The sequence below is a fragment of the Typopeltis vanoorti genome, chromosome 20 (assembly GCF_054136105.1).
Source record: "Typopeltis vanoorti isolate ZY-2024b chromosome 20, IOZ_Tvanoo_1.0, whole genome shotgun sequence".
In the NCBI taxonomy this organism is placed as follows: Eukaryota; Metazoa; Arthropoda; class Arachnida; order Uropygi; family Thelyphonidae; genus Typopeltis; species Typopeltis vanoorti.
Genome location: NC_143568.1, coordinates 26049379 through 26074383, shown reverse-complemented (window position 1 = coordinate 26074383; position 25005 = coordinate 26049379). Strand labels below are relative to the sequence as shown.

At 36.1% G+C, this 25005-nt stretch overlaps 1 protein-coding gene across 1 annotated transcript in view; it reads left to right on the top strand.

Moving 5' to 3' along the window:
- Window positions 1–25005, top strand: part of LOC150095293 (uncharacterized) — a 590931-nt gene that overhangs the window by 539493 nt on the left and 26433 nt on the right. Inside the window, exons 28-29 of the mRNA XM_090410639.1 lie at window positions 12382–12482; window positions 24375–24545. Coding sequence (XP_090266765.1) covers window positions 12382–12482; window positions 24375–24545 — 272 coding nt within the window. The remainder of the gene's footprint in view (window positions 1–12381; window positions 12483–24374; window positions 24546–25005) is intronic.

The following is a 25005-nucleotide window of genomic DNA, read 5'->3' as shown; positions in this document are numbered from 1 at the left end:
GAAACTGTATAAAGAGGGGATGTGAGTAGGGGAGTGAGATGCAGGTTTTTCTCGTGCAGAGTTGTAAATGATTGGAATGCCTTGCCTGAGAGTGTGGTGTCTGCAAGGAGTTTGAATGTGTTCAAGGCACGGTACGATGAGCTGTGTGTGTGATAAAAGGACCTCCCAGATGAGTCTTTGACTACATGAGGTCTTGGATAATAATAATAATAATAATTATGGTCATTCTACACATATTCTTCAATCTCCTCAGATTGAAGGACATTGCAAATGTTTCTCATTGGGAACGTTGCAAAGATTGGTTGAAAATATATAAAAGGAACATATCTGTTATTAAAAGGGGGGGGGGTTTATAAGCTGATGCAGAAGAAAATTCTTCAATAACTCAGTAATTTTCATTGTAAAGGATCACCTTCTAGTGGAGTTGTGTAAGGGTATGTAGATTTGTTTGCTTGGTGTGTGGTGAATGAGCAAAATGGGTTGCTTGAGGTGGTCGTGAGTGCTCTTGTCAATGAATGAGTTGTGATAGGCATTATGTGAATAAGGCTTAATGTGGATCTTCTGCAATGAGTCATCGAATTATATAGACATGCTCACATAAGATATGCTTACATGTGCATATGCTTTCATACTTTGTCACATAATCTATTTCTGCTGTTTTAAGGATACTTGTGACATAAGACTGAATGATATATGCACATAAACACAAGAAAGATATTTAATTAACCAAATATTTCGGTCTGGAAATAGCAGACCATCTTCAGTGGTATTACAAGAACAGTTTTAAAAAAATTCAAACTAGAATACTAACAATAGATCGTTAAAAATAGAACACGGCACGTGATGTTATATCACTAAGTATTAAGTATAAAACGGAATATTTTGAAGTAGAGACATGATAACATGGATGATGGGCTGATTCTTTAAGAATATAATGACCTGTGAATGTTGGTTTCCTGTATACTATAGTTGTAAGAATATTTGAAGGTGACCGGATAAGGAGAACGTCTAAAAAAGATAACTGGTTGTTTTCTTCTATTTCCATAGTAAACTTTATATGATGATGCAATTAATACTATATATCTATATCAAAAATCTGGGAAAGTCTAATCAAGATTACTCATTAATTTTTTTTTTTTTTAATCATGTCTCTACTTCAAAATATTCTGTTTTATACTTAATACTTAGTGATATAACATCACACGGCATGTTCTATTTTTAACGATCTATTGTTAGTATTCTAGCTTGTATTTTTTTTAAAACTGTTCTTGTAATACCACTGAAGATGGTCTGCTATTTCCAGACCAAAATGTTTGGTTAATTAAATATCTTTCTTGTGTTTACGTGCATATATCATAATCTATCTCTAGCATCATTCACTTCCTTTCTTTCTCAAACAGTGCACACACACACACACACACCCTCTCTGCTCCTTGATTTGTGTGTCTGTGATAATATTTCTGGTCTCTGGCCTTACAAGGACTTTTATTGCAAATGTTAATGCAAATATTAATCACTAGCAGTACAGCAGAATTATTACACAGCATTTTTACCAGCTAACAAGTATTGCAGTTGTCATGCAATATGAGATATTGCTAACCATTTTGTAATTTAGTGTAATGTGGTTCTCTATAATATTGTATCATTTTGCATAACTTAGCTAATCCAACTTAAACCAAATTTTGTAATTATTCCAAAAATCAGAATCTGCACAGCCATGGCAACAGATTTTTATAGATTCTGTGGATACAGTGGAAACTCAGCAGAGCTGCAGAGTGCAAAATGTGAACTACTTTGAATATGGAAACTTTCAATTTCAGGACTTTTCCAGTTTTTAATAATCCTTCTAATAACTGAAGATTATTCCACATTTGTGAGCATGTGGCAGAGTGGTATATCCAAAAAATAGCAATGCTTATTGAGTGAGCTAGTGAAGATTGAACTACCCACCTGGTCTCCAAAAGCTAGATGAGTTAAAGCAGCCTTCTTGCCTGCTCACTATAAGGGAGAAAAAAGGGATTAGCAGATTTATATTTCACACACACACACACACACACACACACACACACACACACACACACACACACACACACACACACACACACACACATATATATATATATTTATCACCTCCATTATTGATTATATTTTTTATCATTAATATAGTACATGACATAGTTGCTCTTCTTACACACAGATTTTCACCATTCCTCCCATCATAATCTTGAATAAATAATTACTAAAGGAAGAGCCATAAGGCTTCATTTTAGGAATGTAAAATTACATAGGTAAAATTGATACTAGATCCAGCATTATTTCAAAGCCAAACGTTTGTAGAAACTATGGGTTCACTTATGAAAAATTATTTTATTACATTTCTCGGACATTTTGATTTCTTTAGTACTGAACAAAAGTTTTTGCTCTCTTAAGGTTTCTGCCTGGTCTCTGAAGAGAACAAATCAGCTCGAAACAGCTGTCAGGTCAGTGAAACCTTTATTAAATGCACTAATAAAAAGTGAATATGTGGACACTTGGGTAGCACCTATGTCTTTTAAGTAGTGTGCAAGCTGAGATGCCTTGGGGATGCCAAGGATTGTATTCTGGTAATCTCTCAGGTCAACTTACAAAACTTTCATAATTTCTACAAACATTTGGCTTTTAAATAATGTTAGATCTAGGATCCACTTTGCCTGTGTAATTGAATAAATAATTCCAAACACATTCATGTATGAGCCATCATCTTATATAAAAATTCCATCTTCCTTTAAAATCACTCCACACATCCAAAAACTCACAACCATTTTTTCTACATGACCTACATATTGAATCATTTGCTATCATAGCTCTTCTTAATTCCTTGTTATCATATCTAGGTAACAGTGCTGTAACGAGGGTGTGGCAAAAGAGGTGCCCGCCATGGGCTCAACTAGGTTTGGGGCACAAAACGTAAAAAAAAATGTAAAAAATAAAAATAAATAAATAGATATAAAAGTCCGCTATTTTATATTCTATTTTTAAATTTTGGCAATACGTTGCTTTAGACACATAAATTCTGCAACACACTGCAACTCATTTTGATGGATTAATAGTAAATATTGAACATATTGCATTTAGTAAAATTTAACTTGTTACATTAAATTTTTCAAAATTTTTGTCATTTTTGGGTTGGGGGGGTTGCAAGTTAGACACTTGCCACAGGCGCTTCATACCCTCGTTACTGTACTGCTAAGTAATATAGTAACTTCTCTCACTTTCTTACTCTTCACTCTCTTGCTTCTTCCAGTATTCCTTTCATATCCTCTCTCATATGGTATTTACCACTAGTCAAAGTGTTTGTTCCTACAAGAACTACCATCTCTTTTACTTTTCTTTTCTGCTTTTCAATTACATTCATTAAATTTTTGATTTTAGCACTGGAAAGCTTGAAGTAGCAACACTGTCCTCAGTTGCATGTTCCATAATTGAATCTCCATAAACATTATCATCATTATCAGATCTTCATAGTATTGCCAATTGTAACAGGTCCTCCATCACACACACACACACACACACACACACACACACACACACACACACACACACACACACACACACACACACACACACACACACACACACACACACAAACTCATCATAATATGGCTTGAATGCATTCATCTTACACATACCCACTGCACTTTCAGGCAATGCATTCTGACCACCCACCACTCTTCTTTCAAAAAAACCTACTTCTCATTCCTCCCCTTTCCTCACACACCCTCCTTATGCAGCTTTCAGGCATGGCCTCTTGTTCTCCTCCACCCATCTTCACTCATTTTGTGAAAAATCTGATCCACATTAATCCAGTAATAACCCCTTACCAACTTATATGTCTCAATCATGTCCTTCCCCCCCCATCCTTTTATTCACTATACTTTGAATGGAAGCATGTTATGATTCCATTCAAATCTGTGCACAGTAATCCATATGCACTATGATCAAAGCCTTATACAATGGAATCATAACATGCTTACTCCTACATGTCAGCATTTTCTGCATCATTGCCATAATGCTGTGCTGTCCTCATAATTTTAGCAAAATGTTCCCAAAATTTCAGGCCCCTATCTGTCAACACCTCCAGATCCCGTCTATTCTTCCGAAACTTTAAAACCTTATACTTTGTTATACTGAACTGCTAGCCCTATTCATTTACCCATTCACAAAGTCTATTCAAGTCCACTTGCAAAACTGCAAACATCCATTCTACTCCTCCTGATTATTCCCAATTTTGCATCATCTACAAACAACTGCATAGCACCATTCAAGTTCTTCCCAATATCATTTATATACAAATTAAGCAGCAATGGTCCCAGTTTTGACTTTCCCAGTGATATCCCAGAAGAGAATTTCCTCTTCTAGAATATCACTCCTCAATACACAACTTGCTAATACTTATCAGATTGCCAGTCTCCAGTCCAGTATACTAATCTATTTCCTAATCCCATCTGTTCTAATTTAATTGCCAGCTTGTCGTGTGGCAATCTATCAAAGGCTTTAGCAAAATCCAAATATACTACTGTGTATGCATCCTCCTTTGTCCAATGTATCTGTTACCTTGTTATAGTAAGTAAATCGATTGCTTAAACACAATCTTCCTTTAGCAAAGACATGCTGTTCATCAAAGAGAATGTGTTTTCAACCCAATTCTTGTCCACTCTAGCCTCTCTAACATCTATACCAAGAGTCTCGACGAAAAGATTAGCCTGTAATTTGGAGCCTTATTCTTACCCCCCACACACACCCCCGCCCTTTACGATGCAGTCTCTGGGACTTGCACAAATCTAAGAATCATGTTAAAGAGGTAAGTTAAAGCTGTTATTAATTCTCTGGAATATTACTTCAAAATCACAGTTATATACCATCAAGTCTTACAGCCTTATTGACATCAGGTTTACTCATTTTCTCATATTTCTCTTCCTCATTTACCATAAGTGGCTCCTCGTCCTTCCCCGCTACTCTCAAGTTCTGCATGTGTTATTTTCACAAGAATAAAATACCTTTATGAATTGCTCATTTAACATCTCTATTATATCCTTCTCCTCGGTGTTTATCAGTCTACCATTTTCTCTAACAACCAGTATCATCCTTTCAAAATCAGTCTTTGTTCCACTGACCACATATCACAATAACTCCCTAGGATTTTTTTGGCCTCCTTTGCTAACTGATGTTTATATGTTGCTTTGCTTACCAAGTGAGTTCCTTTCTTGCTTGCTCTTTGTACTCTTTATGCAACTGACTATTACTACCCATCTTGTGCTGCCTCCATAATGCCTTCTTCCAAATTCTTCACCTCTTCATTCATCCATTTCACACCTACCTTATTTGATATTCTGACCTTGGTAATGCATTCAGCTATAGAGGCAATGTCTGAATGCATTCCTGAACAGATCCCAATAAGCATTGATCTCCTTTCCACCCAATTCTTCATTCCATGATATAGCTGCAAGCTCTCTTCTGAGCTTGTCATAGTTCCATGTATATCCCTTTCTTATAGAAGTTCTCATATGGCTAGACCCCACCTAAGTAATCATGGTCCTCATGCCACTTTTACCAACTGGAGAGAGATTTAACAATAACATCCTCTGATGAGATAATCAAATCCATGACCTTGATCCCTATGTACTCTCTGTTACATATTGTCTGAAGTTGTCCCTCAAAAACTCGAGAAATTCATTCTCTTTGTCCCTGGATGCTGTCCCTTCATTCCAGTCTATATTATCATAATGATCACCCTTTTCTTAGTAACCAGAATGATTTGCTTATGTTTTCTTCTCACTGCCCTCCACATTTCCAGGTCTATAACAACCCCCAAATAGATATTTCATTCTGTTTAACTCCACACCATACTGCTTCAAAACTACTGCCACTATTTGCTCCATTCATCTCCACCTTAGATGGTGATAACTCCTCTGCTATCATCAATAGTACTCATTTGCAAGCTCTCCTACCCTACTTTCTGGCTCTTCCACATCACTTCTACTACCTCTTACTTGCTTCCTTAGATCTTCCATTCACTTCAGCCATTACTCTCCTGCAGCAACAGTTTCTTTGGCTGACTCACACCAAATCCATTTAAATGTAGTAAACCTGCATTAGACAGTCCCATCCATTCCTCAAATTGATGCCACACGTTCTCAGAATTCCTTTCTTCTCAAACAACTCTGCTAGCATTCCATTCATAATTTTTGTTTCACTATCATACTTGGACAACATGCTGAGTACCTTTCCTACTACTACCCTGTTATCTTTTACTCTCTCTGTGTTATAACTTTATAATCGATTTTACCTACTTGATTATCATTATGTAATATCTTACCTGATTCAGTATTTTTTTTCTTCTTTTACTGCTTATCATTCATGTCTTTCCAGTGCCACTCTAATCACTTTCAAATTTTTCCATTTCCCTCATCATCTGGCAATGATTTGCTTTAGCATAGATATTTCCAAAGTTAATTCATACTCAATATCTTCATTAGTTTCCAAAATGACATGATTTTGTTCACTGGGACAAAGACAGTTTGCTAACAGTTTTGCTAGCATTCCTCTTTGTTGCTGCTAAGCTGTTATTGCAAAGTTTTGGTGTCATTTTACAGTACTATTTTAATATTATAATATTTCAACAAAATATCAGGAAAAGCAATATATCAAGTACTATAAAGACACAAAAGGCAGTAGTGAGATATTGCTCTAAAAAAAAACTACCGTATATGTCGGCATATAGGATGACCGGCATATAAGACGAGGCCTAAATTTTAGACTTTTTTAGGTTTTAAGCTTATGTTGGTTGTATAACTTCTTTCTTGTATTAATGCAACGTTAGGTATTGTTGTTATATCCGTTATTTTTATATCTATGCATATCCGTTATTTTTTTGCATAGCATAGATTTAGTATTTACGTGAATTACCCTAATTAAAAGTGATTAGCCCCAATTTTAATTAATTATTAATTTTTCATTTTTTTTAAATTTTAGGATTATTAAAATTGTTATCATTTAAAATCATGGAACCAGCAACAAAACGAAGAAAGTATGATGTTCGATTTAAAATAAGAGTAATTGAAATGGTAAAGCAAACCAATAACTGTGCTGCTGCAAGAAAGTTTGACATAACTGAGAAGATGGTAAGAGAATGGAGAAAGAAAGAAGATATTTTTAAAAAATTGCCAAAGAAAAAATGTGCGATGAGAACGGGGATCACCTGATGGCCGCAACTGGAAAATTGCGTTGCAGAATGGATATTGGAACAAAGGCTGTATATTGCAACCACTAGACATCTAGTGGTTGCAATTGACATGTATTGCAATCACTAGATGTCTGCTTGAACAAACCATTGAAAGATCACGTGTGAGAAGAGTGGAATAATTGGATGTTGACTGGTGAAAAATCATTTACATAGGTGGATCTATGCACGCTGCATCACTTGATATGGTGTGTGGCTTAGGTGTGTGCTTGGCTCAATGCCATGGCATGTAAAACTGCAAGGGCTGGATGTTGATGGTGCATGGGAGGTGGTCAAGAACTGTTTGCAGGAGGCAATGGTTGACTGTATACCAAGAGTCCGAATAATAAATCAGGTAGGGGTTAAATGGATGAATAACACTATTAAGCTTGAGCTGCAAAAAAAGAAACAATTGTGGAGGGAATTTAAGGAGAAGGGTGACCATCAGGTGCATGAACAGTATAAAGCTCAGGCCAGGATGGTAACAAGGGTGGTAAGAAAAGCAAAAGCAGATTACGAAAGGAAATTGGCCATGCAGGCTAAAGAGAATCCCAAACAGTTTTTTCAATATGTTGCAAGTAAAAGGAAAAATGCTCATGGTAGAATGATCTTAAAAAATGCTGAGGGTAGGGAGGTAACTGAATCAGTCGATGTTGTGGAATTACTGAGCGAGCACTTTGCAAGAGTATATCATCCAGGTGGTGGCTTTGCGGAAATGGAGGAACCAACAGCTTATACTGGAATTGTGATGAATGAGGTAGAGGTAACTAGTCTATTACAGAACCTCAATGTCAATACATCTGTGGGATTGGATGGTATACCAGCTCGTGTCGTACGTGAAGCGGCCAAAGAATTGTCAGTGCCCTTGACCATTATGTTTAATTTGAGCCTCAGGACTGGGTCAGTCCCAAGGGGGTGGAAAGAGGGGAAAATAGTTCCACTGCACAAAGGTGGTTCCAAGGCTGCTGTTGAAAATTACCGGCCAATCAGCATAACAGGAATCATTATCAAGGTCTTAGAGAAAATAGTCAAGAGGAAAATACAAGATTGGATAGAAGAAAATGGGATACTGTATCGGGGACAGCATGGTTTTGTGAAGGGTAGGTCATGCCTCAGTAACTTGCTCACGTATTATAACACAGTGACGGCTGAACTGGATAAGGGTAATGGGTTTACAGTGATTCTGCTGGACCTTGCTAAGGCCTTTGACAGGATACCACATGGAATTCTAATCAGTAAATTGCAGCATATGGGAATGGACATAGGGTTGGTGAGATGGATAGGAGGGTGGTTGACGGAGAGATATCAGAGAGTGGTTTACTCAGGAGTAGAGTCCACAAGACGGCCTGTGACTAGTGGTGTACCACAAGGATCTGTTCTTGGACCACTGCTGTTTAATTTGTTCATAAATGATATAGGAAAGGATCTGAGAGGAACAGTTCATTTGTTTGCGGATGATGCGAAGTTGGGTAGGGCAATAGTGAATGCAGATGACGTCAAAATTTTGCAGGATGATTTGGATAGATTGGAGGTCTGGGCTAGGGAGAATGGATGTCAATTTAATGTGGCAAAATGTAAGGTTATGCATTTTGGGGTGAAAAGAAGGGAGGCAGTTTACTGCATTGGTGGAACCGTGCTCCAGGAAATTGATGAGGCACGAGATTTAGGAGTGTTGGTGGATAAGGAATTGAAATTTAGGGGACACATTGCAAAAGTGGCCAAATCAGCTCATCAAATCACTTGGTTGCTGAAGAATACGTTGACAAGCAGAGACAAGCAGGTTATTGTTCCTCTGTATCGAGCCTTGATAAGACCTCATCTCGACTACTGTGCTCAGATTTGGTCACCTAGGTTTCTTCTTGATGGGGAGGAGGTGGAGAGGATCCAGAGGCGAGTGACCAAGATGATAGCAGGTCTGTGGAATGAACCGTATGAGAACAGGTTGAGGATTTGTGGGTTGCAAAAATTGGTTGATAGGCGGAGGAGGGGAGATATGATTGAGACATTCAAATTACTGAAGGGTTTCTATAAAATTAATTCAGAAGATATTTTTGAGAACAGGGCTGGTTGTGGGAGGACTAGGGGACATCCATGGAAACTGGGCAAAAGTGTGGTTAGTAAAGGTGTTAGAGCTGGGTTCTTTACTTTTAGAGTAGTGAATGAGTGGAATGCGCTCCCTGAGTCTGTGGTGGATGCTGTGACAGTGAATGAGTTTAAGGCGAGGTATGATAGATACTGTATGAATGTCGAATAGTTGAGATGAAAATGATTTGGGGCCTCCCTCGATGAGTCTAATGACTCCCTGGAGTTGCCCGTAATAATAATAATAATAATAATAATAATAATAATATGTTGTGGAATTTTGTGATCAAAGCATGGAATAAAGTAAAAGTAGAGACTGTAATAAAATCATTTAAAAAGTGTGGTATCTCTAATCTTATGGATGGTATGGAAGATGATCTGTTGTGAGACACTGATGACAATGAAAACGAAATCAATTCATCGAATTCGAACTGGGAATAATATGACAATCATTTAAACAATTTAAACAGAAGAACTGTTTTCAACAGATGATGAAGAAAATTAATATGAAAATTGAGGTTAATAATTATTATTTGTTTTTTAAGATTTACATCTATTGTAATATTTTAAATAAATTTATGTAACAAAAAATTAATCTGATTTGTTTATAAACTGCCTATTTTCTTATATAATGATGTATTGTAACTACCTAAATGTTCATCCAAGAAATTTAGCTTCCCTTTTAATACTCGCCATACAAGATAACCCATGATTTCGAGGGGGTTTTCTGTAGTATTTGAGAGTCATCTTATATGCTGACATATACAGTAATTCTTCTAAAAAAATAACAATAAAACAATAAAAATTCAGTAATTTCATAGGAGCATTAAATATAATGACCATTCACTACATAGCCTCGAACCAAACATTTAATGTTGATATAGTTCAAAGTTTGAGAAGAGATATTCAGTTGTTTTGAATGATACATAATTGGGAAGAATAAAAGAAAAGCGCTCTGATATGATGTTGCTACTAGAGGATTTTAATCAGCTGCCACTTTAGGCAGATGGAAGCAGGAGGGGGGGGGGTATCAATTCAATGCCAACAAATATAAAGTTATATACTCTTTGGTCATAAAAGATTGCACAAAATGTATTTTGCTGATAGAATTTTCTTCTAGAAAATCACGGAGACAAGAGATACTGGTGGATAGTGAATTGAAGTTCAGTGGAGCACATTGCAAAAGTTGTGAAGGTTACTCAGAAAATTTTAGCCATAATGCAGAAAAGAACTGACAAATAGGGATAAGATGTAATAATTCTTATCCCACTGATATCAGGCCACATCTGGATTTCTCTGCACATATCTGGGTAAAAAAGAAACATAAGTCAGAGAGAGAGAGAGAGAGAGAGTGTGTCCAGAGGCAAGTAATTAAGATGTTCCCAGACCCTGGAATGTGAATACAAAGGCAGATTGAGTAAATGTCTCTGTAGAGTTTGTCAGATATGAGGATAAGGGCCAATATTATTATTATTATTATCATTATTACAAGACACCTCCAAGGAGTCCAAAGACTCATTGAGGGAGGACACCTATTCTACAGCTCTCCATCTCCACCACTCAGTTCACCAACTCCAGCGAACTGCAACTGTCATCATCATCATCATCTACACCAATGCCCTCTGCTGCCCACCACCAGAAATAGTATTTTCACAGACAATCACAAACATCCATGCCCTTGACAGGATTCGAACCCACAGCCTTTTGGCTGGAGAGCTGATACGCTAACCGCTCGGTATGATGAGTTACATCAAACTGACCTATGGAGGGCTTAACCTTCTGCAGTTAGTCCTTTGTCCCTATAAATAACACTAATGTTTCTGGAATTCCATATTCTCAACCTTATTATTATTATTAGTCTAGAATGGCAACAATAATGTTTATGCTTGAAGAGTATATTTAAAGACTAGCAGTTTTTCTGTAGCTTATACCTCTCCACCCATCCTCCACATACAAATTTATTATATTATTCATTGTGAAATTTTAGAATTTTCACCTCTCCTTCATTACTAATATATAGAGCTGCAAGGCTTATGCCAAATTTCAACCTTTTGGCTCTATACTTTAGTAACTGATTAGGCACCTATCAAGATGAACATAAGTTCATACGTGATGAACTTATGTTCATCATAAGTTCATCACTTATGATAAACATAACTTTCTGAGATGAAATTGCTAAGGCAGTGAACAGAGTTTTTGCTTTCTGCAGATTTCTTCCTAGTCTCTGATGAGAACCAACCTGTTCAAAAAACATATCAAGTGAGTGAAACCTAATTTTAGCACTAATAAAAGGTGAACATACAGGTTCTTATCTTTTAAGTAGTGTATACCATGGCAAATGAATGGATGTTAGAAAATATCAGTAGAACTTTAATGCTCCTAAAGGATATTGACAGAAGAAAGTTAAATTTTGGACACATTGAAAGGATGGAAGGAGGACTTCTCAGAACAGTAATAGAAGGTAAGGTTCCTGGAAAAAGAGGAAGGGGATAGACTATCAATGAGATGGATGGATGGATGGTATATGTGTGTGTGTGTGGAGTGACGTGACTGATCTTCAGAGAGTTGAAGCCTCCAGAAAAGCATACAACAGGACTACGTGGTGTGGCACATCACCGAGCATCATATGTTCACTGACCATACGGCATCCACAGATGCCGTATGGCCAGTGAACATATGAATATGAATACCATGGCAAGTCTGATGCTGAAGGATATATTTTCATAAGCTCTCTAAAAATTTTGAAACTTTTAAGTTTATTTTTATATTTGGCTATAAAATAAGATAATATCCACTATTTCACCATTGGATTGATAATATCCACTATTTCAATAATTCATCTTTCATATTACTCTGCTATATGATATATAATACTGTTGGTTATATTTTTTTCTGCCTTATATAGAAGTGATGTTTATATAGTTTCCTGTATAAAGTATGCTTATATAGATTCCTCCATTGGGAAGGAATATTAGGCATGGCCACAATAATAAATAAGTAATTTTTAAAGCATAAATTTGATCCTTTGAAATATTTCTTAGGTATAAGGAACTTTGCTCTCGATATAAGGTTTATGATGAATAAACCTGTTGGAATAATTTGGAAAATAATGTGGGGATTTCTTACCCCTGTCACTATTACTGTAAGTAAATTTCTTCTTTGAATATCTCATCCTATATTAATATGTTAATGAGACTACTGATTACAGTAAATTTGTGCAAAAGTGAAGATTATAATATATGTTTCATGAAATATCTATCAGATTTTATGGCACTTACTGAAATTATTATCATTATTACTATATTACAAAACTCAGAATGCAAGATTCTCATCATCTTATTACAGTATATGTTATATCACTTCTTTTCCCTGAAGTCTTCTTGAAGAACTCCAGTGAAAATGGGAAATCTGTCATTTCTCTATTAACTTTTACTCTAATGTAGTAATTCTGTTATAGTTCTGCTGTCACTTTTATTTTTGCAAGGGTATGCATAATAATTGAGAATTTTGGAAATCCTTTGTGTATTAATTATTATTATCCAGGCCTCCATGAAGTCAAAAGACTCATCATGGGAGGTTGTTTTTAGGAAACACAAAGTTTATCATACCACTCCTTGAACCCATTTGCCGTTCCTGCTCTAACCACTCTCTCAGGCAATGCATTCTTCTATGGTTCGATCACCCTCCATGCAAAGAAACCACTCCTCACCCTCTTTCTCACAGGCTCCTTTTGTATCATCCAGGGATGGCCCCTTGTCATCACTCCTTCCCACTGTTTGACCAAGCGAAAGAACTCCCCAATATCTACCCTGTAACTGCCTCTCAACAGTTTAAAAGTCTCGATCATATCACCTCTCTTTCTTCTATCCACCAAACTCTGCAATTCACATTCCCTCAGTTGATTCTCGTAACTGACATTGTACAGTCCTGAAACCATCTTTGTTATCTGCCTTTGTACCCTTTCCACAGTTAATTTATCCCCTTCAAATCCTGGGGACTAAACCTGAGAACAGTAGCCTAAGTGTGGTGTGATCAGGGTCTTTTACAACGGAATGATAACTCTTTTATCTCTGCAGGTCAGCGTCCTTCTCAGTATTGCAGCAATCCTCTGAGTTACCCACCACCTTTGCAATATGCTCCCTGAATTTCAGTTTTCTATCAATCATCACCCCCAGATCTCTTGTCTTCCGACCTCCTCCAGTACAGCTCCTCCAACTGAGTATGCATCCCCCCATCGATTGATCCCAAACCTTAAGACTTTACATTTTGCTACATTGAACTGATACCCCCATTCATTTGCCCATTAATTGAATTCAATTGATGGGCAAATGTATTGTAATTGAATTGTATTAATTGAATACAAGGAGTTAGAAATATCTCTGAAGATACATATTAAAGGAAGGTTTTTATCTTTTGTTCCTTCTGACACTCTTCTAAGGCACAATTTATGTGTTCATTAGTACAGTACATCATCAATGTGTTGAAACAACAAGAAAATCAAAAAAAAATAAGAATATGAGTTACATATAACAATCAGTTTATCAATTAAAAATGCTTGCTGCATGCTAGAAATTAATATTAATGAATAATATTAAAACTGTTTTTGATGTTTACATAAAATGAGAATCTCCCAAACTTTTTTCTAGGTGGGGGGGGGGACAAAATTGTTCCAATTCAAGTTAGGCTAAAAGGGCTACAACTTTCTTAGAAAAGGCATTCATATTTAAAACTGCTTCTGTGGAGAAGATGAGCTTCGTCTCACAGGGTACTGCGTTTAGTGTCAGTACTATGCTATGCCAGACAAGATTTTTGATATTGGATATTGGACTTCACAAAGTATTCCATATTGTGGTCACTGCAACATCAGTTCCATCAGCATTCTTGACTTTTGAAATATAACTCTAAAGCCCGAAACATTGCAATCTGTCTTGGCCCTCCTAAGAAAAAAGCTATCTTGTCTTCCATCACTGTGCTCAGTTTAAACACCCAGTTTGTATTTCTTTTTTATATATTGGTATGATAGAACTGTACTCTAAACATCTCAAGATTCATCCTCATGACTCATTCTTTTTGCACAACCTTGCCCCAATAGGGACGGGGGAGAAAAGGGAGGAAACTCCATATGAATAAAGAAATAAATAAATTCTTTTTGCAAATGTAATGTGTCATTGAAATGTTTTACACTACCATCATTTCAGGATACATTTCATCCACCCTAGCTGTCTTTTCCACAATTTAATTATTGATAGATTTTCTATCTCAAGTATTGATATGTATTCCTGAATGCACTCCTCCTGGGTATTTTTTTACTATTGTTTTATTGTTTATTGTGTCATTTAATACAGGGTGTCTCAAAAAAATGTATACACACTTCAACAGCTGATAACTCACTTAATTTTCATTATTTTGCAGGTTTAACGGATTTGAAATAATGGCTGAAACCAGACTAAGCTTTGAGGAAAGAAAATTTATCCTAAAATGCTACTGGAAGTACGAAAACGTAGTGGAAGTGCAAAGACAGTTTAGAAGAAAATTTCAACGAGATTCACCTACGAGACTTACTATCACTTGAATTAGAGATAAATTTGAAGAAGATGGAACTGTTCAAAATGTCCATAAGCAACGTTCAGGAAGACCACGAAAAGTTACGAGTCCTGCAACAGAAGAAAGGTTGATTGAAACGTTTCATTGAAGTTCAAGAAAATCTATGTGACAATGTCTCGTGAGATAGGAGCATCAAAATCAAGTATCCATTGCATGTTGAAGCACAGTCATTGGAAAAGTTACATTCCAAGAAGAGTACATGCTCTCAATGAAGATGATCCGGATAAGAGAATGCAGTTTTGTGAGTGGTACTTGGAAAAATGTGAAGAGGGCGCACAATTTCCAAGACAAATTGTGTGAAGTGATGAGGCCACATTTAAATTAAATGGGTCAATTAACCAGCAGAATTGCACTTACTGGGCACCTGAGAATCTGCATGTTATGGAGGAACATCATGTAAATTTACCAGGAGTGACGGTGTGGTGCGGCTTATCAGCACACGGATTAATTGGAACATTCTTTTTCAATGGTACTGTAACTGGTGCCAATTACTTGAACTTGCTGCATGAAGCTGTCATGTCACATATTCAAGAGGACTTTGAAGATGAGGACTTTTATTTTCAACAAGATGGGGCACCCTCACACTACCATCGAGATGTGAGGGCCTATCTTGATGAGACTCTACCCAACAGATGGATTGGAAGAAGAGGTTCTGTAGAATACCCCCCCACGTTCACCAGACCTCACACCAATAGACTTCTTCTTATGGCAATTTATCAAGGATAAAGTTTACACTTAAAAACTGACAACAGTTTTTAAGTGTAAGTACAGAAAGAAACTTAAAAGATTCAAAATTTACACCGAGTCTTTGAGAATATAACTTCTAGCATTAGAGTTGCCTTGGTTTGCACTATTATTATTATTATTATTCAGTCATATTATTATCCATGAAGTCAAAAGACTCATTGTGGGAGGTCCTTCCTAAGAAACACAAAGTCTGTCATACCACTACTTAAAACACTGACTCTGCCCAAAGAGCCCAAATGTTTGGTTTTTAATGCATTGATTAAGTTTCTATGGCCTGATAGCTATTTAGAGCCATTGGTTCTCATCAGAGACAAAACAGAAACCTAATCATCATTATTAATTTCTTGATATGTACCTTCAAGGGGTGTTTGGGCTATTATGATGCCACTACATGATTAAACTTATATTATTATTAATATCCTATAACAATTTTCCTACAAATTAGTCTGTTACTTGTGAGCACTCTAATATTGTCATATATAACATTTCGTGCTTCTAAGGTACTTCTGACTGAATCAATCTATCTAGACCTTGGGTCTTCCTCTGGGTCTCTTTCCTGCCATCTTGGCATCAAACACCTGTTTTACTAACTTTTTCTCACCCATTCTATTTAAGTGGCCATACCACCTTAGGTTAGCTCTGCTAACACATTCTTGAATTCTAATAATTTCAAGTCCCTTTCTAATATCATAATTTTTAATATGATTTGCCATTGATGCCATTTCTTCAGGCCCCTAATTTTCTCAGAATACAGATACATAACTTAAAATGACTTGAACCACTCTCCTTTATACTGTTAGTTTGGTGTTTTGGCTAATTTCTCAATTTATTTATTTATTTATATGGAGTTACCTCCCTTTTCTTCCCCGTCCCTACTGGGGTGAGTTGAGCCCCCCTCGTGGCGAGTTAAGTATTTATGACTGTAGATCCGTGTGTGTTCACAGGGCCAGTTTGCCTATTCTGGCAGACAAAAAAAAACAAGTTTTCAGGTGGTAAAACCCCCTATCTCCATATCAGAATGGCTAACTCACCTTTAGTTGAAAGAAGCCAAATAAAACTTTTTCACATCATGGACGGGAATTGAGCATATATCTTTCCGACCAAAGGGATTTGTCTATACTGACTGAGCTATGGTGGCTTTAATTGCTCAATGATTCCATATAAATTTATTCAGCTGGCAACCCAACATACCAGCTTTGCTTATTCTGTTGTCTGTTTTCAGATTTAACTTACCATCTTCACTGTGCCTAATTAGCTGAAATATTTGAATTGTATACTATAGGCTCTCCATTCAGAATGCATTTGTGCCTACTGGTATTTCTGCACAACTGCATTCAATGTTTCTGCCTAATTTCATAGTTTTGACTTTTTTATTGCTGATTTTCATGCCAAATGTTCTACAACTGTTCAATTTAGTTACATAATCCTGGTGACTTGCACTAGATGTGTTTAGGAGTCTATCTGCATAAAACAAAGAGCTAAGTTATGACATCTTGAATTCTACTATCAGGCCTGATGCCACTTTCTTTCACAATGTGATTCATATAGATGATGAATAAGAGTGAAGGTAATGTGCATCCTTGTCTTACCCTTATTTTACATCACACCATCTTCCTGTATTTATTATTATTATCTTAAGACCCCATGAAGTCCCAGACTCATCTAGGAGATCTCATTTGTCATATACACAGCTCATCATACCACACCTTAAACACATTCAAATTCTCTGCAGACACCACACTCTCAGGCAATGCATTCCAATTATTCACAATTCTCCATGCAAAAAAGCCTTCCTCTCACTACCTTGCTTACACCTTCTTTATACAACTTCCAGGGATAACCTCTTGTTCTTCCCCCATCTCCCAGTATTTTATGAAAAACCTCTTCAACGTTAATCCTATAACAACCCCTTACTAACTTCTACATGACTATCATATCACCCCTTTTCTTAATATCCATTAGACTCTGCAAATTGTATCTTCTCATATTTCTTCATATTCAACATTCCAGAGATCAGAAACTATTTTGGTCAACTGCCTTTGGACCCTCTCCAACATCTCCTTATCCTTTTGAAAACCAGGTGACTAAATCTGTGCACAGTAGTCCATATGTGGCCTAGTCACAGTTTTATACAATGGAACCAGAATCTCCTTACTTCCACAAGTCAGTGTTCTCTGCATCATTGCCAGAATTCCTTGTGTTGTCCTCATAGTTTTGGTCCAGTGTATGACTCATATTAAACAAATATGTCAAGGCAGATGTCAACTCCCTGGCACATTCCTTCAAAATACAAGGCGATATATCGTTAAGTTCCACAGCCTTATTTCTAGTTGGCTTAATTCCCCATATATACCTCTTCCTCACTCACAGTCAATCTCTCCTCCTCATCATCCACTGCTCTCAAACTCTTCATGATGTCACATTCACAAGGATGAAAGACCTTTATGAACTGCTCATTAAATATCCCAACTATATATCAACTATATCCTCTGCAGCAGTTGTCTTTATACCATTTTCTCCAATCAGTACCATCCTATCATAATCATTCACATTTTTGCTGGCTATATATCGAAATAACTCTTGGGATTTTTTGAATTCCATGAGGAATACAAAGAATAATAAAGGAGGGTGACTTGGTTGGTAAGGGTAGCAAAAGTGAAGTATGAGCAGCAGTTAACTAATGAAGCAAAAAAAAAAAAAAAATCCCAGGAGTTCTTTCAATATGTAACCAGCAAAAATAAAAATGATTAAAGTAGGATGGTACTGGCTGGAGAAAATGGTATAAAGACAACTGTTGCAGAGGATATAGTTGAGATATTTAATGAGTAGTTCATAAAAGTCTTTCATACTTGTGTTTGAAGGAAGTACAAAATGAGTTTGAAGGAAGAATTGAACTATATAAGAGTGATGGATTGTATTTGAATGTTTTGGCGTGAGTCATTTGGAGAGACTTCTGCTGAAGGGAGAGAAATGAGTGCAGAGAATGACTCAGAGCAAGAAAGTGATGTGAAAGAGTGGGAGATTAAGGAAGGAGAGATCAAAGTGGTGCTTATGAATGAAGAAGTAGGTAGTATGAGTGTAGAGAATGGGAGAACAAGTGTGCATGAAAAATAGGGAAACAGGCAGACTCAGGGTGGACAAGGGAACATAGCATGAGAAAGGTTGATGCTCCAAGAGGATGTGAATGCATGTGTAGAGAAAAAGGGAAGGGAATGATCTGGGGTACAGAGAAAACAGTTGGATTTGAAGAAGGTACTTGGATGAATAAGAAGATAAAGAAATGGCTCAAGGAAAGTATGAAGAAGTCACATCTAATAAGTGGTATCGGAGAAATTGTTATACATCTCCAAATCAAAAAATTAGAATAATCAAAGAAAATGTGTAGAATGATTTGCAATTCTAATTTATTGTACAGAAAATAATTATTACCAAATATGAATTAGCATAATCTAAATCTACATACTTTGCAGATTATATAACTATGTAAACACATAAAAATGTAATATAAATTATAAGAAACCTGTTATTTGAAAACATTGACAAAATTAGAATAATTTTTAATATAGTTCAAAATGTTAGAATATTCCAAATTTTTCTAATTGGTTTTGAGGAGAGCATAGAAATAGCATATATTTCAGTAGCTTCAGGATTGACTCATGTCTGAGGAATCATTTGCATGTGGATTTCAGTTAATCATTTGCTAAACATGGGTCAAACAAGTGACATATCAGAAGCTAAGAAGTTTTGTATGGTGTCTCTCACAAAGAAGGCCAAACTCAACAGTTTATAGCTAAGGAATTGAAATGTTCTCAAGAAAGCATGAGTACAGTATTGAGACAGTATTCTAACAACTGAAGTTTTCAAAATAATCACTGCAATAGCAGTCGAAAGGTAATAACTACATCAAGAGATGAGAGGAGATTGAAGAATATCGTGAAGAAAAACCGCTTCCAAAGTGTAAGGTATTTTCACAGTAGATGGAAAGAACTAGGTGTGATGTGTCTAAATCTATGACATTGAGAGAACTTCACAAATTGGGTTTTAAATCACGTGTGCCTAAGATGAAGCTGCTTATGACTTCTAAGCAAAAGGTAGCTAGAATGCATTGGTGTAAACAAAGACTGTTTTGAGGTCAAGAGGACTGGAAAAAAAGGCATCTTAAGCAAGAAACATTGGATAAAGAATGCATGAAACGTTCAGTGAAATTTGCTTGTATGACTTTTGGCTTATATGACTGCAGAGGGTTCCAGGTAGACTGTGCATTCTGTATGAAAGAATTAATTCCAAAGTGTACCAAGAAATTCTCGAGCACTTTATGTTACCAGTATCAGAAGATTTATGTGGTGGTGATTTCCTTTTTCAGCAAGATTCAGCTTCTTGTCACACTTCCAAGACTACTACTAGATTGCTCAAAGAAAGGCAAATCAATGTAATTTGTTGGATTCAAACTCATCAGATTTAAACCCTGTTGAGAATTTGTGTGGAATTATGAAGAAACATCTTCAAGAAGTTACCCCAATAGACAAAAATCAACTTGTTTCCAGTTTGCAGATCATATGTGTATGTTTCGATAAAAAATACTGTGAACCACTAGTAAATAACAGGCCCAACAATTTACAAACAGTCATAAAAGCTAAGGGGACATGTTGTTTCCCTTTTACTGTAATTTTTGTGCATTTATTTTTGCATTATTCTAATATTTTTAACCACATTAAAAATTATTCTAATTTTGAATGTTTTCAAATAACAGTTTTCTTATAATTTATATTACATTTTTATGTGTTTACATGGCTATATAATCTACAAAGTATGTAGATTTAGATTATGCTAATTCATATTTCTGAAAAATTGGTCAACAATATCCAAGAACAGAGGAAGATGGAAAGAGCTGGAGTCCACTTTTTTCAGTGCACTGCTTTTGTCCAGCAGTGGACTGAAAATGGCTGAAAAGAAGAAGAAAATTCTTATTTGGTAATGATTATTTTTTGTGCAATAAATTACAATTGCAAATCATTCAACACATTTTCTTTGATTATTCTAATTATTGATTCAGAGGTGTAGATCCAGGAATGAGCAGTTATGTATTCAAACATAACGGCTCGAATTATCAGAAACAAGGGAAATGAAATATTGCATTAATTGAGCTTGTTCACCAAAAAATTCTTCGAAGAAGTGAGACATGGTTGGATGAAGATGACATCCTGACAGGAATAGAGATGGAAGGGTATGATGTGTTTCATGAAGATAGAAAGGATAAAAAGGGAAGTGGAGTGTTATTGATCATAGAAAAAATGAGTTATGTACATATAAGGTAGAGATATAATGGGAAAACAGTGGGAATGGTTTTGAGGCAGTATGGTGTGAGACAGAGGTGAACAAAATGAAATGCATTGTTGGATGTTGCTATAGGCCTGGTAATGTGGAGGGTAGTGACCAGGAAATGTATAAGCAAATCAGCCAAGCAAATGGGAAAAGGGTGATCATTATGGGCAATTTTAATTGCAGTAATTTAAATTAGGATGAAAATAACTGGAAGTAAAGAACATGAGTTTCTTGAGTTTTTGTGGGACAACTACCTTAAGCAGTATATAACAAAGGGGCACATGAGGATAGAGAGTCTTGGATTTGATCATCTCATCAGAGAATGTTATTATAAATGATGTGTCAAATCTCCCTCCAATTGGTGAGAGTGACTGTGAACTGATTACCCAGGTAGTTGGAAGTGATATGAGGACTTGTGTTAGGAAAGGGTATATGTGGAACTACAAGGCTGGTGATTATGAGAAGCTCAGGGGGCAGCTTGAAGTATGAAATGAGAAGTTGGATGGAAAGGAGATCAATGCTGCTTGGGTGAAATCCAAGAACTATCTAGTAGAAGCAATGTCTAAATGTATTCCAAAGGTCAGAAGGTTAAATAAGGTAGGTGTGGATAAATGAAGAGATTAAGCATGCAATACAGAGAAAAAAGGCATTATGGAGACAACATAAGAGGAGTGATAATAATCAATTCCATGAAAAACACAAAGAACAGGCAAGGAGGGTGACTTTGTTGATAAGGGTAGCAAAAGTGAAGTATGAGCAGCAGTTAGCCAATGAAGCCATAAAAAAAAAAAAAAAAACAGGAGTTCTTTCGACATGTAGCCATCAAAAATAAGAATGATTAAAGTAGGATGGTACTGGCTGGAGAAAATGGTATAAAGACAACTGCTGCAGAGGATATAGTTGAGATATCATTTCATCAGGATGAAAAACCCTGCTGCTCACGCCCAAGACCGGCTAACTTGGCTATAATTAAGGAAGATCCTTGAGCTCCTCACGTCATCGACGGGAATCGAATCCAGGACACTCTGTCCCCACTAGGCTAACCGCATGGACAATTGTAATAACATGCACAGAAAAACTCACAATAAAGAAATTAGACTATTTTAAGCCTAAAATATTATTAGAGTTGCCCTCTGTGGATGCTGATGGGTGGGAGGCACAACAATTAAAGTTTCCCAGCTGGAAAAACAATATCGATAGACAAGTTGAAGGTACTGCCATGGGTAGCCTTCTGTCTCCACCGTTGGCAAATTAATTTTTGAACCATCTGGAAGGTTCCTTGTTTTCATCCATTTATCAAAACCCTCTCATTGGTTTCGTTATGTTGATGATGTCTGCTGTTTGGCCTCATTCTGAAAATGAACTTACCACTTTCCAACAACAGCTCAATAGCCTTCACCCACACATTCAATTCACCATGGAAAAAGAAATGGCTGGTAGTTTACCATTCTTGGATATCCTTCTTACACTCACACCATCTGGTAATTTATCAACCAGTGTTTATCGAAAACCTACCGTTACTGGCAGAAACATTCATCAAAAGTCTGCTCATCACACCTCTCAAAAAAAAAAAAGAAATGGCTGATAGTTTACCATTCTTGGATATCCTTCTTACACTCACACCATCTGGTAATTTAACAACCAGTGTTTATCGAAAACCTACCATTACTGCCAGAAACATTCATCAAAAGTCTGCTCATCGCACCTCTCAAAAAATTGGTGTTATCAAGTTTTTAATTAATAGAGCACATAAGGTGTGCTCCTCTCCCTCAAGTTTACAACAAGAACCTCTCACTATCAAAACCTTAATGGAATTTAATGGTTACAACCCTAATCAAATCCAGCTGACAACAACAACTGACTTCTATGTTCCAACACTTCAGGATTGATTCTTCAACAGACAGCAGGGTTCCAATCCCTTATATTTATGGCATCTTGGAACCGATTGGTAGAATTTTGAAGAAGTATCATCTCATTCCCACATATTATTATTATTACCCCAAGACCTCATGGAGTCAAAGACTCATCTGAGAGATCCTTTTATCACTCATACAACTCATTATACCATGCCTTGAACACTCAAACTCCTTGCAGACACCACACTCTCAGGCAAGGCAATATTTTCCTATCACCAAAATTTCTCATCTGTTGTCATGTACAAAAGACAAACTGTCACCTCTATCTTTAGCTGGCATTTACCAGATACCTTATGAATGTAATCTAACACACTTTGGGCAGACAAGCCGTTCTGTGGGAAAAAAAATTAATGAGCATCAATATTATATTGAATACATGAAAGCTCAAAACTCTGGTCTGGCACAACATAGTATTGACACCAAACACAGTATCCAGTGGGATGAAGCAGGTTTAAATATGAATGCCTTTTCAAAGAAAGTTGTGAAACCCTTTTAGATCAGCCAAATCTGATTCGGAACGATTGTCTCTCTCTTCCAAAAATTTGGGAGATTCTTATCTTATGTAACCATCAAAAATAATTTTAATAATATTATTTATTAATATTAATTTCTAGCATGCAGCAACAGTTTTTAATTGGTAAACCACCAACTGCTGTATGTACCTTGTATTCCCGTTCTTTTGATTTGCTACACACTGATAATGTACTGTTATTTTCAGTAGAAATATCTGCACTTTCATTTCATTAAAGTTAATTGCTATGGTTATTGTATAATTTATTGTTCATAATATGATAAGTTGCAAGAATAAGGAATCTTGTAAACACCTAGAACAGCAAGAGGACAAAGTGGATCCTTCGGAGAGTAGATAAAAGAAGCCAGCTCCAGTTCACTATAGAAAAAGAAAATAACAATAGCCTGCTTTTTCTATAACCATGTCTTCTTAAGTTTACAGAAAACCCATCCATGCAAAATGTACTGAAGATGCCTGTGACACACAGGCGAAAATTATACTATTAAATAATCTTTTTACGTGAGGTTTTTCGTTATTAATTTTGTATTTATATGCCCATTGAAACTTAAATAACATTTGGATACTGTTAAACTAACATGGATATAAAGGCATAAATTAATTGATATATTTGATCCATCCATATGCACATTTGCATAGTTAAGCAGTGCAAACTAAGTCAGCTCCAATGCTGAAGATTATAGTCTGATAAGCTCATATTCTCATAAGGTAAACATTGTAAACTTAAAAGGTAAACTTTTAAGTTTATTTCTCTATTTGGCTATAAAATGTGGTTGGATTCATATTCTTCATTTTAATATCTTAAATATGCCACATTGAAGCCTTTACTATTTGAATAGGAATTTATCTATTATGAATTCCACTCTTTCTATTTTTAAATTTCTTTAAAAAGTAACATAAATTTATTCTCTTTTAGGTAGTATTTATTTATGGAAATATCGTGATTGGGCTAGAACCGACTGTTGAGGCAGGCATTCCTTGGTGGGGAACATTGTTAGGCTGGGTTCTGGCAGCATTTGCTATATTACAGATACCTTTCTGGATGATCTTAGTTATTTATAGAACACCTGGGAAAAGTGTGAAAGAGGTAAGTATACAAAACTCGTAATTTAGTATCCAGAAGTGCAGATTTCTGACAACAGGGTTTTTTTTTTGTTATCTTCCATTTTATGCGTTAGGCCTATTATGATCAATTAACTTGACATTATTTAACTTGATTTTACTCAGAAATTTTCATATTCTCTTAATTTTGTCAACTGTGTATGCTCTCTGTCCAGTTTATTTTGCAGCCTGCCATCTTCTATGAGACCCACTAATTATCCTTCAATTGAAAAGCCCTTATAATATGCCCTGTGTCCTACACAAGATTCAAAACCAGCTCATATTAACCAAGAGGGTATTTCAAACTGACTATGCTGTAAAGTCACTAAATCCTTTTAATTTATAATTTATTGTTATTTTTTTCTTGACTTCCATGGAGTCACAAGACTAATTATGGGAGGTCAATGCTAGTCAATACAAAATCTATCATACCACTCCTTAAACTC